Raw genomic sequence first — 14,773 nt, 5'->3', positions numbered from 1 at the left:
GGACCACTCCCACTGTACCTGGATCACATTAACAAAGTAACTGCCAGGACGGCTGTCACAGCAAAAATCAGCGTGAGCACGCTCTCAGTCATACCTGCTGTCTCAGATGCCGCTCACCACAGAGCATAGAAGGATACAGAGCGGCCTTCGCCAAGGCGGAGGCCCGGCACGCATGTGCTCGCCTGCCCCTCTGGGCACCTATCTGGCCGGCTGGCCACAGCCCGCGCCGCGCTCCTCTTTCCTTCCTAATGTTTTTGCTTACTACCTTATATCACCTGATTTTCTGATCCCTAGTTGTTAGTTATTAACGTATTCATAGAGATGAACAAATAATCTAAATAATATAGGCGGCGAGATTAAAAAACCTAAATACAAATCAAATTCGATGGCATTACTTTCACTGAAAAACTTACTTTTTTCACACGTACTATAATTGCTTGCTAATTTTATTACTTTCGCATGGCAATAAGTTACCAAAATTACCTGTAGATTATTGTTATGTTTAATATATTCACAAAAGAAATAACGGAAAAAGCACATAGGTTGTGCACAATTCTTTTTCATTGTCTCTCTGCACCATTCTCTTCCTAGAAATCATAACGGAAAAGCTTTTTTTTTTTTTTTCAATCCTAGCATAATTCAGCATTTATGCCTTACTACACTAGTCACTTTTAATTGCAGTCTCTTTTGTTTCAGTTTCATATTCCGCAGTTTTGTTCTAGATTCATTTAGTTTTTGTTGGGTCTTTTCTAGTTTTTCTTTAGTTTTCGTTAAATCAGGTTTTGGTACTTTTTCGGCCACTGACGATGGAATAGGTGAAGTAACACGTTTGAGAACTCTTCTTACCTTTGAAGCTGGTGTTGATGGCTGTAGATGTGGTGGATGTGAACTAAATATCTATGGAACTGCATCTTTTTTCAATATCTTCGAAAAGGAGAAGAATTCTCGAAGTCTTCCTCTCTAAAATGACAGCTGCAGATACGGCTGTGAGTTGAAGGTTTCCAGTAGTCTCTTCTGATCCCTCGAATCCATTTCTCCTTCAGTTCTGGATCGTTAGGAAAGCGGTGAAAGAAATTCTTCTCCTCTCGATATTTTCTTTCTTTCTTTATTTTTTTCTTACGGTTATTACGACCGTACGCCACACACATACCCATTCGAAAGCAGGAAAATTTTCGCGCACAACAGCAAAATCTCACGCAATAACAACTCGTCTCCGACTCTACACCGAACCAAAACTGGACTGAACAACGAACAGCTCTAGACTGCATACCTGTTCGCATAAAGGAAAGAACGGCAGCGCAGGACCCCAGCACGGTAGGTGGCCAGGGAGGCGGGGTTACCTGTCACATCCCGCGTCTGCCGAAGGCCGCTCTATATCCTTCTGTGCTCTGTGTCGGTCACCAGTCAGCTGCCGACGACAGTTTCGGTCTGTAATACAACAGCTGATCTGTTATCGTACACCGCAGACAGAAACGGAACTGGCACCATAACACATTCAATCCAATTTAAATGTTCCACAATTCGTGTATATTTTGTGATTGGTTTGTCTGTCTTAAGGTGCATGTTATATTTTCTGGGCCAGTATATTTTGCCCACTCTCTGCAGTTTGTTTCTCAGTGCAGTATTTCTCTTTTACAGAATGTGTGAAGCTAACTGCGAAATTGCTTAGATAAGTCCTAAGAACCATTTACTCTCAGTGGCGTAGCTTGGGTATTTGACACCCGGTGCGTACCCTAAATATGCCTCCCCTATTTTCGCAACTTGCCAAAAATAATAGAGACCTTTGATAATGCAACGCAGTATTTGGTCGACGCTTAGCAAAAGAAGATAGGGACGTTGCCATTTATTTTCCTTGCATAATATTTTCTCTCTCTTTCGTCTTTTACGTTATGCTGAAATTATGTGTCTTTTTGTGTGAGTTGTCCGTTGAAGCTGCTACATGTAGTGCTAGTTTTGAGACAAACTTGTTGAAACAGATAAAAAATTATTTAAGACAAACAAAACCGACGCTAAAATCAACAAATCTAGATATTTTTCAACGGAACAAAAGCTAAAAATTAGCACTCACCAATAAATTATGAGTTTGCGTTGCAAAAAACACACAGAATATTGTTTCAGGTTAAGAAAGATGTTTTATTTTCAATCTATTTGAAAAAATGACAGACTATCACATTTACTTTTTTCTTCCAATTCTTTCCATGCATTTTCACTTGATAAATCAGTGAATATGTATTGTCTGATAACTGTGTTTGCAGCTGATTTGTGAATATATTCTAATGTTCACAAAGCGAGGTATTATAACCCCATATCACGCGTCCTCTCCATACGAGAGAACAGAGAGACAGATTTTGTCAGGAAACTGGGAGGTATGATGTAGTATTGAGATAAATGTATGTGTAAGCTCTTCTTATAGTTTGCACTGCGCTATGCCAAAACTTCTCACTTCCGAATATACCACTGAAATCGGAGTTAACTCACGTTAATATTCATTCTTCGGTCATAATTTTGCGTAAAAAGCATAATATTTTCAGGGCATTTTCAGAAAGATCAGATCAGTTCTGTACTCAATTTGGTTGTGACAATGAAAAATGTAGTGCATTCTTTAAGGTAGTCTACCGTTCCCTGTAAAAGCTTTCCAAAACAAGTTTATTATTATTTATTTTAATGTTTTAGTCAACATACGAAGATCAATGTCACGGCTCCTAAACACAGCAGTTCATTTTTCGTGACACTGAGGTTCGAAATAATGACTGAAACAGCTTGCCAAGTCACTCCTGTGTGGTAAGGTTGAGGGAAGCGGCCGATTGCAAGCAATATCGGTGGCGTTTGTGATGAGCACTAACAGCTTGTTTTGATAAAGGAAAATGCTTTTACAAATAGTGAAAGAACGTCATTGGGTGCTTAATTTTGATGTAAATAACACAGGTTTATTTGAATTCGTTGTTCTCTGTTTGACGAGGTAGCTGGACCAAATCCAGAACTTAATGAAACTGTGACGTAACTTCTCCTGTGGCGTGCGCTGCCCTCGTCCCTGTACTAGAGGTGACGTCACTTTTGTTTCACTAAACAAAATAATCTTAACTGCGGCACCATTGCTAAACAAAACGTAAATTGAATTTTTATCGACGATTATAGAAATATTAAAAGGTCCGCCTCTGTTTGGTAGAGGAATGGCACAGTTTTTAGCCCTGGCTGTGGACGAGTCCTTTCAAGTCGAAACCCTTCTGCAGCTAAGTATTACGTCTACAGCGTAACACACGGTCGCCACAAAAAATAACGGATATGCTTAAGTTAACAGACAAGCAGTGTCCCTCGCAATTGAGAGCTGCCAAAAATTCTACCACCTGTTCACCCTTCACAGCGGAATGCCTACCTGTGCTGTAGGCTCCGCAGGAATTTCTTATTAGGTCCTCTAAATCTCTAGTCCGGAGGATATTCATTTTAATTCCAATGTTTCAACCAACAAATGCTGTGATAACAGGCTGACAGGCTTCCGGCCCCATATACCAACCACTGGCTCTTCCTCGCTTCTGCCGCTGGTACTTTCTCGCTCCTAGCGTTTTCCTTCTTGGTGTCGCTTGCTGACCACTCGTTTATCCCAACGTCACAAGAAGTTGAAATGTTTATACGTCAGGGTAAGGTGATGAGTGGTGGAATTCTGATGAACCCAACAAAATGTGGTTGAACTTAAGTCACTCCATCGGCTGGTGGAAAACCAGCACGTGCAGACTGCATACATATTGTGTAATGACCGTTGTAAATGCCTACTGACAAGGAATTATTGTAGTCTAAATATGCGTAAAAGTATCCCACAAACTTGAATGAAAAGACCACAATTTATTACTATGAAAACTCATTCCCTCTAGGGTCAAAAATTATATGTAACAAATCATTTACTTTTCAGTGCACGAACGTGTACGTTTTTTTCTTGAAACTGTCTTTGCTGTTACGCACAACTCACACAAAAAGACACATAATTTCAGAAAACGATTTGTTCAGCATAACGGAAAAGACGAAAGAGAGATAAAATTTTATGCAAGGAAAATAAATGGCAACGTCCCTATCTTCTTTTGCTAACCGTCGACCAAATACTGCGGTGCATTATCAAAGGTCTCTATTATTTTTGGCAAGTTGCGAAAATAGGGGAGAAAGGCATATTTAGGGTAAGCACCGGGTGTCAAATACCCAAGCTACGCCACTGAGGGTACTGGGTTCTTACGACTTAGCATTATAAAAGCACGTTAGATAATATTCCATTGGAGAGGAATTTCACCTTATGCAAGATACCTTTGTAGTTTTATTTTGTTTGTTTTAACCCAAACATCAAAAATGGTTCAAATGGCCCTGAGCACTATGGGACTTAACATCTGAGGTCATCAGTCCCCTAGATTTAGAACTACTTAAACGTAACTAACCTAAGAACATCACATACATCCATGTCCGAGGCAGATTCGAACCTGCGTCAGTAGCAGCAGCGCGGTTCCGGGCTGAAGCACCTAGAACCGCTCAGCCACAGCGGCTGACTGCTAGTACCTTTAGGTCTACAATCCTGTCTATAAGTTGTCATAATTTTTTGATGCTGTGGTGTTTTTATTTCTTTTTACCAAGCTTGGCAAGAAATCATATAAAATGTGTAACGACAAAAGCGAAGGGAACAAGCATGTTATCTCGACATAAAGAATAGGAATACAATCGTATAAAAAGAACTATGACAAGTTGTAGTTAGCATAGTAGACCTAAAGCTACTAATATGAACCAGTATCTCCATGTGAGAAGGAAAATAAAAGAACCCACTGAAGATAGTACAAAAAGTAGTGAAACATGTTCGGGTGAGAAGAAAATAACAAAGATGTCTTGCATAAGGTGGAATTTCTCTCCAGTTTTCTTAGCGAGGACGGGAATAAGAAGAACTGCAACATTCACAAGATGATTATAGTCTTCTTCACGCCTGCACTCACAAATAAAATTTAATAAACACATTGGGCCAGAATAAGTAAGTTGTGACTAGTCCACAGACGCGCACATTTGAACTTAATCTCTTCGCTGTCAGTATCTTGGGGACCTTAGTCTAGTTGGCATTCCTCATCAACGACCCCCAGTAGTATACAGGCCTCAGGAAGGCATATTTTTCGGCCAAATTCTGGAACTGTTGGATACTTTCACGAATGTCAGCAGTTACTTTATCTAATGAAGAAAACATGCTGAAAGTGTGTAATATATGGGAGCGAAATTCCATAAGCTGACATGTCTACTTCCGTCGTCACAAATGTTTCTCCTTGTGATTCAGATTGGAAGTTCAAAAGAAATGTCAAATTCTTTACACGCTCTTGAAACGAAATTAAAGCCTTGTCTACGAATTCTTTTCGTCTATCTTCCAATATCGTCTGTAAGGCTCTTATTTTTCGAATACACTGATGTAGGCTACGTTAAGTCCGCAGGAACCTTTGGTTGTCATCCGCGGTTCCCTTACAGCACAGCAACACGTCGACGGCAGTCTCGGCCCCGTTTCGTTGCCCTTCACGGCCAGTCATCCTGGACTTACTTTAAGTAGGAAAATGCCTGCACAGACACGGATAGAGTTTCTGCGGCTTTGTCTTCGCGCTTGACAAGCCCTACCTCAACCAGCAAGTTCGCCAAACCTCTCCGTTTGGAGCACTGTGGCCAGGGCCCTCCGACGAAATAAGAATATTGACGATCTGACACACCAGTTGGACTGATTTGGCGCGGTATCCCCCAGCAGAACATTCAACAAGTCTATCAATCGATGCCAAGCCGAATAAATCCTTGCAAAAGGGTCAGAGGTAGATGAAAACGTTACTGACTTGCTTAATTTGAGAAGGTATTCCTCTCGAGTAAATCTGTTAGTCTATACATGTACATCACATCTTCCGCATTCCGGCCTATTTAGATAATTCCTGCGTGGTGCGTCGTTTCTTTGTCGTAGAGTTTATTCTAAGAAATGCATAAAACAAACTTCTTCTTACAGTAATTAACTAATTTAGGTACATGTGGAACTTGATGAAACTCTAAAATAAACAGTAGCACACAGCATCTCTCTTCTAAACAACGACAAAGAAGTTGAAGAAATTAAAAGTCGCTTGTCGGCGTCACGCCTACGAGTAGTTCAAGGACAGTAAGACGAAAACGAGAAGAGTCTCTGGACTGAAACGTCTGTCCGCACTAAACACACTGGTCTTACCTTTGCGAAAATTATAAGACTAAAAGTCTCATCAGTAACTGCTCCCTCTAAGGAAAACGAAACTTTTCTTCGCTTTTAGTGTTCAAGATATTTCTTAGGGCTCAAGTAGGTATAGTATTTGTTCAGGGTAATTCTTACAACTCTGTTTTGGAGCACCTCAAATTCTGCAACTGCCTTGAGGTTCTGCATTTGTAACTGTATCGTTCCGACGACAATATCGCCATGTGGCCTAATGATGTGGCCGGGCGGTGCAGACAGGATTGTCCCGCTCTTCCACCGGCTGTCGCCCTGTTAGCTGCGTCGCCTGGGGCCGTGGCTCCGAGGATACTTCGTAAGCAACACATCCAGCAGGTGTAGAAGTGCTCTTGTACCATTATGCAAAGTTCGGTCAACGTGTTCGTGGTATAACACTTCATGATTCCGGCAGTTCACCTGGAGAGGAATGGTTGAACAATTGAAAACGTACGAAGTAGACTGGCACGGGACAAAACAGTTTCCTACATTACAGTACCACTATTCGTATCAGGTACTGAAAAATCCTCATTGTGTGTAGTGTATGGGAGTGAAATGCAAATATCTACGGAAAATTTTTACCAAGTGAATGGCGCAGTGAGCGAGTGATCGGCTACATAAGGCGTGAATGAATAAAACTGACGCTGGGTGGAACAGTTGAGGAGCATTTGGGACAGATAAAGTCTGGGATACGCAAAAGAAGATTATAGGGCTACGCAGCCGTTGAAAGAGTAACACAACATACAAAAGACGGTCGATGGCAACAAACCAGTTCAAAGACGGATAGAATAAAACACCTCTATTGTGTTGGTGCTAGTATAACCTGAATGCTATCCTCCACCACGCAGGATACTACTACAGTAATAAAGTCTACGCACTGGACACTCTGAGTGTTTGCTAAACTTATCGAAAAGGCTATGTATGTAAGGATAATTGATCATTTTATATCACACAGTTTGCTAAAAAATGTACAGTTCGGCCTTAGAAGTCGTTTAACAACGAAAAATGCTATATTCTCTTTTCTCTTTGAGGTACTTAATGGGTTAAGCAAAAGGTTTCGAACGCTAGGGATATTTTTTGATTTAACTAAGGCGTTTGATTGTGTTGATCTCAAAACATTGCTCCATAAGTTGGACCATTATGGAGTACGGGGAGTAGCTCACCACTGGTTTACGTCTTACTTCAGCAAAAGACAGCAAGAGGTCATTATTCACAATGTTGATCCCGGCTGCGATATGGGTACGGTCTAGTGGGGGGTGCCCTAGGGCTCAGTGCTGGGGCCACTCCTCTTCCTTAATTATATACATGATATGCCCTATAGTGTTACAGGTAACTCTAAAATATTCCTGTTTGCTGATGACAATAGCTTGGTAGTAAAGGCTGTTGTGCGCAACATTGGCTCGGTTTCAAATAGTACTGTGCATTATCTAAGTTCATGGTTTGTAGAAAATAAACTAACGCTAAATCACAGTAAGACTTAGTTTTTACAGTTTCTAACACACTATTCAACAAAACCTGACGTTTTAATTTCACAGAACCGGTATATAATTACTGAAACTAAACAGTTCAAATTTCTAGGTGCTCAGATGGATAGTAAGCTGTGATGGAAAGCTCACGTTCATAATGTTGTTCAAATACTTAATGGTGCAATTATTACTATTCGAACGGTATCTGAAGTGAGTGATAGTTCGGCGCGAAAAGTAGTCTACTTTGCTTATTTTCATTCGCTTATGCCGTATGGTATTAAATTTTGGGGTAACTCTTCCAATTCTAAAAGGATATTTTTGGCTCAGAAATTGGGGCAATAAGCGGTGTAAGTTCACGAACCTCTTGTCAACTCCTGTTCACGAGTCTGGGTATTTTGACTTTGGTCTCTTAATATATATATATTCCTCACTGTCATTTCTTGTTAAGAGTATTAGCTTCTTCCCAAGAATAAGCAGCTTTCACTCAGTTAATACTCGGCAAATATGAAAGCTGCATTTGGAACCCACTTCCTTAACCCTTGTGCAGAAAGGTGTGCAGTGTAATGCTGCATCCATTTTCAATAAGCTACCACTCAAACTTAAAAATCTTAGCAGTAATCCACGCGCTTTCAAATCGAAACTGAATAGTTTCATTATGGGCCACTCCTATTCTGTCGAGGAGTTACTTGAAAAAAAGCTGATTCTTGTTGTATTGTTGATAGCGTTTACTTAAGTAAATTATGGATTGCCTTTTTTCGGGTTCATAAATATTTTATTTTTATCTGTTATTACTTTTATGTCGTAATGTCATGTACCACGTTCCATGATCTTGGAGATTTCCTCCTCAATTTGGTACTACGGAACTTGACGTGTAAATAAAAAAAATAGTGAGTGAAATTGAAGAAGGACACAAAAGCCAATCCGATGTGTAAAAAGATTAATAAAACGCACACAGCGACTAAGAGGCGGATAGCCCTAACCACAGTCTTTTCCGTAATCCTACACTATAATTTAACCTCAAACTATGTGACATTCATGGAGAAAAAGTAGATTTTCCAAAGAATAAAGCATTTAGGAAAGAGCACTCGTATCAGACACTGTTTGTTCTGTTAATACACCAGAAACTGAAAACAGCGCATGCCAGAGGACAGATACATTCTGCTTTCCTATATTTCTCGAATTCATTCGGTACTGTAGGGTGGTGAGACACTTCAAAATCACTTGAGATGCTTCGGCTCTGGGAGTGAGCAATGCGAGCAATTGGTCGAGTCACTGTCAGCAGACTCCTGGCACAGTCCAGGTCGGCCACTTCCGCATCGTCAAGCGACAGGACGTGCAGCTGCCTCGCGTGCGCAAGTGTCTTTCCACATCATCACATCAGCCACACGCTTCCGTAAAAGTTTAGCTGATAGCGTTCAGTTCGCCTCAAACTACCCTCAGATTTCCGTCAGTACGATGGACATATTAGCGTTTGGATTTTAATCACAGACGGCGATAAAGCATTGCTGACTGCGGTTAACCGCAATCGTTTTAGCTCTTATACAGAATACAATAGACATTCTGGAAAGAAAAGCAATTATAGTATATGTAAAGTTCATTACAGCACGTGGCATATCTCACTGTTTGATTAGATATTGTAGCACTCAAGCGTAATTTCTACCGTTAATAATTTCCGATAATATAAGTTACATTCAAATTCTGGATAGTATCATGAATCCGTCGTCATATAAAATAGTTACCTAGATTGTGGCTAACAATAAAGCCATAGCTGAATCGCTGTGGGGATGAGCGATCACTGAGCCGCTGAGCCACGCTAGGGATGGTTCAGGCCACTCCAAGTACCATCCAAGAACGTCAGCAGTGCTGTTAATTGACGCAGAGTTATCTGCACATTTGCAGATAGTGCCTGCGAAATGTGATCCTTAAACAGTGAAATTTGAATTCCGCTAGTCCCTCTCCACTCATTACATAGGAACTTTTTGTTTTCATATACAAACTGTCCATAGAGCTGGACCTGCTCCAGACGTTATCTGCTGGTTAATAACAAGGGCTTTGAGTTGCTGGTCATAAATTTGGGAACCTCTGTGTACCTCCAGTGAGCAAATTACGAGAAAGATGCCTAAGAGCACTTAGCTGTGTAGTTATTAAGATTTGAACTGCAAATTATTTCGCCATTTTCCCATTCGTCCCTTTCTGTAATACACAATCTGTATGGATTATATTGATAATAATCATAATCCATACCAGACTTTCAGCTTCACACGAAATGTAATCGCAGTTGTGGATACGAACAACCATCCGCTGTATGAGGAAATAACGACAGTGAAAATTTTTGCCTGACTGGGTTCGAACTCGTATTTCTAGCTCAAAGCGAGCAATGGCCCTAACCGCTTTGGCTATCCCTGCACGAAGCACGGCCAGAACCAAACTCCCGTATCTCGTCGTTCCAGAGTCACAACCTGTACTCCCTACACACATTAGGCTGGCCGGTGTGGCCGTGCCGTTCTAGGCGCTTCGCTCTGGAATCACGTGGCCGCTACCGTCGCAGGTTCGAATCCTGCCTCGGACATGGATGTGAGTGATGTCCTTATGTTAGTTAGGTTTAAGTAGTTCTAAGTTCTAGGGAACTGATGACCACAGATGTTAAGTCCCATAGTGCTCAGAGCCATACACACTTTATGTACGTAATTTTCATACAAGAGAGGACACTTTAACTGAGAGTCGGTGCCTGGTATCGCTGTATAAATACGATATTTCAGTGCTTGTAGTGTTGAGAAGAACAATGTAGTGTTCCTTGCGGCATGCATGCATGTCCGTAGGAACAGGCGCTACGGCGACTACAGCCGTCATGAAATACATACACCGTAAATTTTCACTGTCGTCATTCCCTCATTCCCTCTTCGTATTCGCAACTGCAAATGTACCTCGTGTAATTCGTAACAGTTGTAGTCGCCACATTGTCTGTTTCTTCTGACATTCGAAGGAATATTCCATTGTTCTTCTCACCAACACAGGTCTGAAATATCGTATCTTAAGCTATTTTTCGGCCGTCTAGCATCGCAGCTTTGGCCAGCACAAATCCACGAGCACACAGCTATTGGAAATTTCCCAGTGATTCCTCGCATATAACAGCTGCCAAAAGCCAGGAACTAGAACACTCACTGCTGATTTTAAAATTCCATCTAAAGAGCTATTTGCACCTGGCATCCACGGTGCACTGTAGGCGAAAGTGTGCGGCGAGCCACCTGGTTTAAAGGAACTACGTCGATAAATAATTGAGTGAAAGACATACGTCAATTATAAACTGTGGATAACTGTAGACCTACAAGGAGATTTGTCTAATCATATTTTATTTTGTAGAAATCATTTCTGAAGAATTCATATGAGCCTACTAGCGTCGCACTCATGTCTGAAGCAAGACGTTTTGCTCTCTACTGTTCAAGGAAAAGCTACTGAAGGAACAAAGTGTTGTGGAAAGCACTTTCGTTATTTGCGCTGTTAGCAAAATATTAGTAGTATGACGTGAACAGTATAAATAACTTGCTACTATTGATTAATTTTTAAGCGGAAGTACTGATGGCAGACAAGATTTGCCTCACACAAAACTGACAGCAGCGGCGCCTTTGCTATCCGGATGTCATCCACCGTTGCTTTTCCAGGGTCCTCCGGGTGTGTCCGTGATGGGCCAGAAAGGCGAGCCCGGAGAACCAGGGGCGCCCAGCTTCCGCTTCCTGCAGTACGACGACCCGAACGCCGGCAGAACAGGTACGTCATCTACAAAAGTACCTACCTCTGCAAACATGCCAAGAGTTAACTTCCTTTCCTTCATACCTACCTGTGGGAACATGCCGTGAGATAACTTCTTTTACTTCATTCGTACCTGTGCGAACATGCCGTGAGTTAACTTCTTTTACTTCATACCTACCTGTGGGAACATGCCGTGAGATAACTTCTTTTACTTCATACGTACCTGTAAAAACATGCCGTCAGTTAATTTCTTTTACTTCATACCTATCTGTGCGAACATGCCGTAACTTAACTTCTTTTACTTCATACCTACATGTGCGAACATGCAGTGAGTTACCTTCTTTTACTTCATACCTACCTGTGGGAACATGCCGTGAGATAACTTCTTTTACTTCATACGTACCTGTAAAAACATGCCGTCAGTTAATTTCTTTTACTTCATACCTATCTGTGCGAACATGCCGTAACTTAACTTCTTTTACTTCATACCTACATGTGCGAACATGCAGTGAGTTACCTTCTTTTACTTCATACCTGCCTGTGAGAACATGCCGTGAATTAACTTCTTTAACTTCATACCTACCTGTGCGAACATGCCGTGAGTTAACTTCTTTTACTTCATACCTACCTGTGCGAACATTCCGTGAGTTAACTTCTTTTACTTCATATCTACCTGTGCGAACATGCCGTGAGATAACTTCTTTTACTTCATACCTACCTGTGCGAACATGCCATGAGTTAACTTCTTTTACTTCATACCTACCTGTGCGAACATGTCATGAGTTAACTTCTTTTACTTCCTATCTGTGCGAACATGTCGTGAATTAACTTATTACACCTCACACCAACCTATGCGAATTTGCCAAGAGTTAACTTCCTTTACTTCACACCTACCTGTGCGAACATACTGCGAGTTAACGTCCTTCACTTCATACCTACCGGTGCGAACATGCCGTGAGTTAACTGCTTTTACTTCATACCTACCTGTGCGAACATGTCGTGAATTAACTTCTTTCACCTCACACCAACCTGTGCAAACATGCTGGGAGTTAACTTCTTTCACTTCACACCTATCTGTGCAAACATGCCACACGTTAACTTCTTTTACTTCAAACGTACCTGTGCAACCATGCCATGAATAAACTACTTTTACTTCACACCTACCTTTGCAAATGTGCAACGAGTTAACTTCTTTTACTTCGCAACTACCAGTTCGAAAATGTCGCGAGTTAACTTCTTTTACTTCACACCTACACAGTGCAAAGATGCCACAAGGTAACTTGGTTTACTTCACAAGTACCTGTGCGAACATGCAGCGAGTTAAGTCCCTTTACTTCATACCTACCTGTGGTAACATGACGTCAGTCAACTTCTCTTACTTCACCCCTACCTTCGCGAACATGCCGTGAGTTAACTTCTTTCACTGCAGACCTACCTGTGCGAACATGCTGCATGTTCTTTTCTTCATACCTACCTGTGCGAATCTGTCTTGTGTTAACTTCCTTTTCTTCACACCTATCTGTGCGAATATGTCTTTAGTTAACTTCTTTCACTTCACACCTACCTGTGTGAATATGCCAAGAGTTAACTTTTTTACTCCCAACCTACCTGTGTGAACATGTCAGGAGTTAACTTATTTTACTTCACACCTACCTGTGCGAACATACTGTGAGTTAACTTCCTTTACTTCATACCTACCTGTACGAACATGTTGTGAGTTAACTTCTTTTACTTCGCACCTAACTGTGCGAACATACCACGAGATATTCTCTTACGTCACATCTACCTGTGCAAACATACCACGAATTAAGTTCCTCTACTTCACACCTACCTGTGCAAACATGCCACCAATTTACTTGTTTTACTTCATACCTACCTGTTCGAACATGTTATGAAATGACTTCTTTTACTTCATACCTAGCTGTGCGAACATGTCGTGAGTCAACTTCTTTTACTTCACACCTACTTGTGTCAACATGCCACGAGTTATTCTTTTACTTCACATCTACCTCTGCGAACATACCACAAATTAAGTTCTTTTACTTCACACCTATCTGTGCAAACATGCCACGAATTAACTTCTTTTACTGCACACCTACCTGTGCAAACATGTCACGAGATAACTTCTTTTACTTTACACCTACCTCTGCGAACATACTGTGGGTTTACTTCTTTTACTTCATACCTACCTGTGCGAACATGTTGTATGTTAACTTCCTTTACTTCACACCTACATGCGCGAACATGCAGCGAGTTAACTTCTTTTACTTCAATCCTACCTGTGCGAACATGTCATTAGTTAACTTCTTTTACTTCACACCTACCTGTGCAAACATGACACAAGCTAACTTCTTTTACTTCACGCCTACCTGTGCGATCATTCTGCGAGTTAAATTCCTTTACCTCATACCTAAATGTGCGTAAATCTCTTGAGTTAATTTCTTTTACTTCACACCTACCTGTGCGAACATATTGTATGTTAACTTCTTTTACTTCATACCCCCGTGTGCGGACCTGCTGCGTGTTAACTTTCTCTACTTCATACCTACCTGTAAGAAAATGTCGTGAGTTAACGTCTTTTAATACACAACTACCAGTTCGAACATGCCGTGAGTTAATTTCTTTTACTGCACACCTACCTGTGCGAACATGCCGCCAATTAACTTCTTTTACTTCACACTTACCTGTCCGAACATGCAGCACGTTAACTTCCTTTACTTCATACCTACCTGTGCGAACATGTCGTGAATTATCTTCTTTTACTTCACACCTCCCTGTGCGAAAATGCTACGAGTAAACTACTGTTACTTTTACCTACCTTTGCGAATATGCCACGGCTGTGCGAATATGCTGTGAGTTAACTTCCTTTTACTTCAATCCTACCTGTGCGAACATGTCGTGAGGTAACTTCTTTTACTTCACACCTAACTGTGCGAACATGTCATGAGTTAACTACATTTACTTCACACGTACTGTGCAATCATGTCACGAATAAACTTCTTTTACTTCAGACCTACCTTTGCAAACGTGCAACTTGGTAACTTCTTTTACTTCATACAACAACTGTGCGAACATGCTGCGAGTTAACTTCCTTTACGTCTTACCTATCAGTGCGAACATGTCGTTAGTTAACTTCTTTCAATTCACACCTACCTGTGCGAACATGCCACGAGTAAACTTCTTTTACTTTACACCTACCTGTGCGAACATGCCACGAGTTAACTTCTTTTAGTTCACACCTACCTGTGCGAACATGCCACAAGTAAACTACTTTTACTTTCACCAACTTTTGTGAACATGCCACGAAAAAACTACTTTTACTTAACACCTACCTGTGCGAACATGCCAC

At 41.2% G+C, this 14,773-nt stretch overlaps 1 protein-coding gene across 1 annotated transcript in view; it reads left to right on the top strand.

The window, feature by feature from the left end:
- The window catches only part of LOC126354239 (collagen alpha-1(XVIII) chain-like), a 504,706-nt gene that overhangs the window by 265,765 nt on the left and 224,168 nt on the right, over positions 1-14,773 (top strand). Inside the window, exon 14 of the mRNA XM_050003737.1 lies at positions 11,337-11,442. Coding sequence (XP_049859694.1) covers positions 11,337-11,442 — 106 coding nt within the window. The remainder of the gene's footprint in view (positions 1-11,336; positions 11,443-14,773) is intronic.

This window comes from Schistocerca gregaria, chromosome 3 (assembly GCF_023897955.1).
Source record: "Schistocerca gregaria isolate iqSchGreg1 chromosome 3, iqSchGreg1.2, whole genome shotgun sequence".
In the NCBI taxonomy this organism is placed as follows: domain Eukaryota; kingdom Metazoa; phylum Arthropoda; class Insecta; order Orthoptera; family Acrididae; genus Schistocerca; species Schistocerca gregaria.
This window is presented reverse-complemented; position numbering and strand designations above follow the sequence as displayed.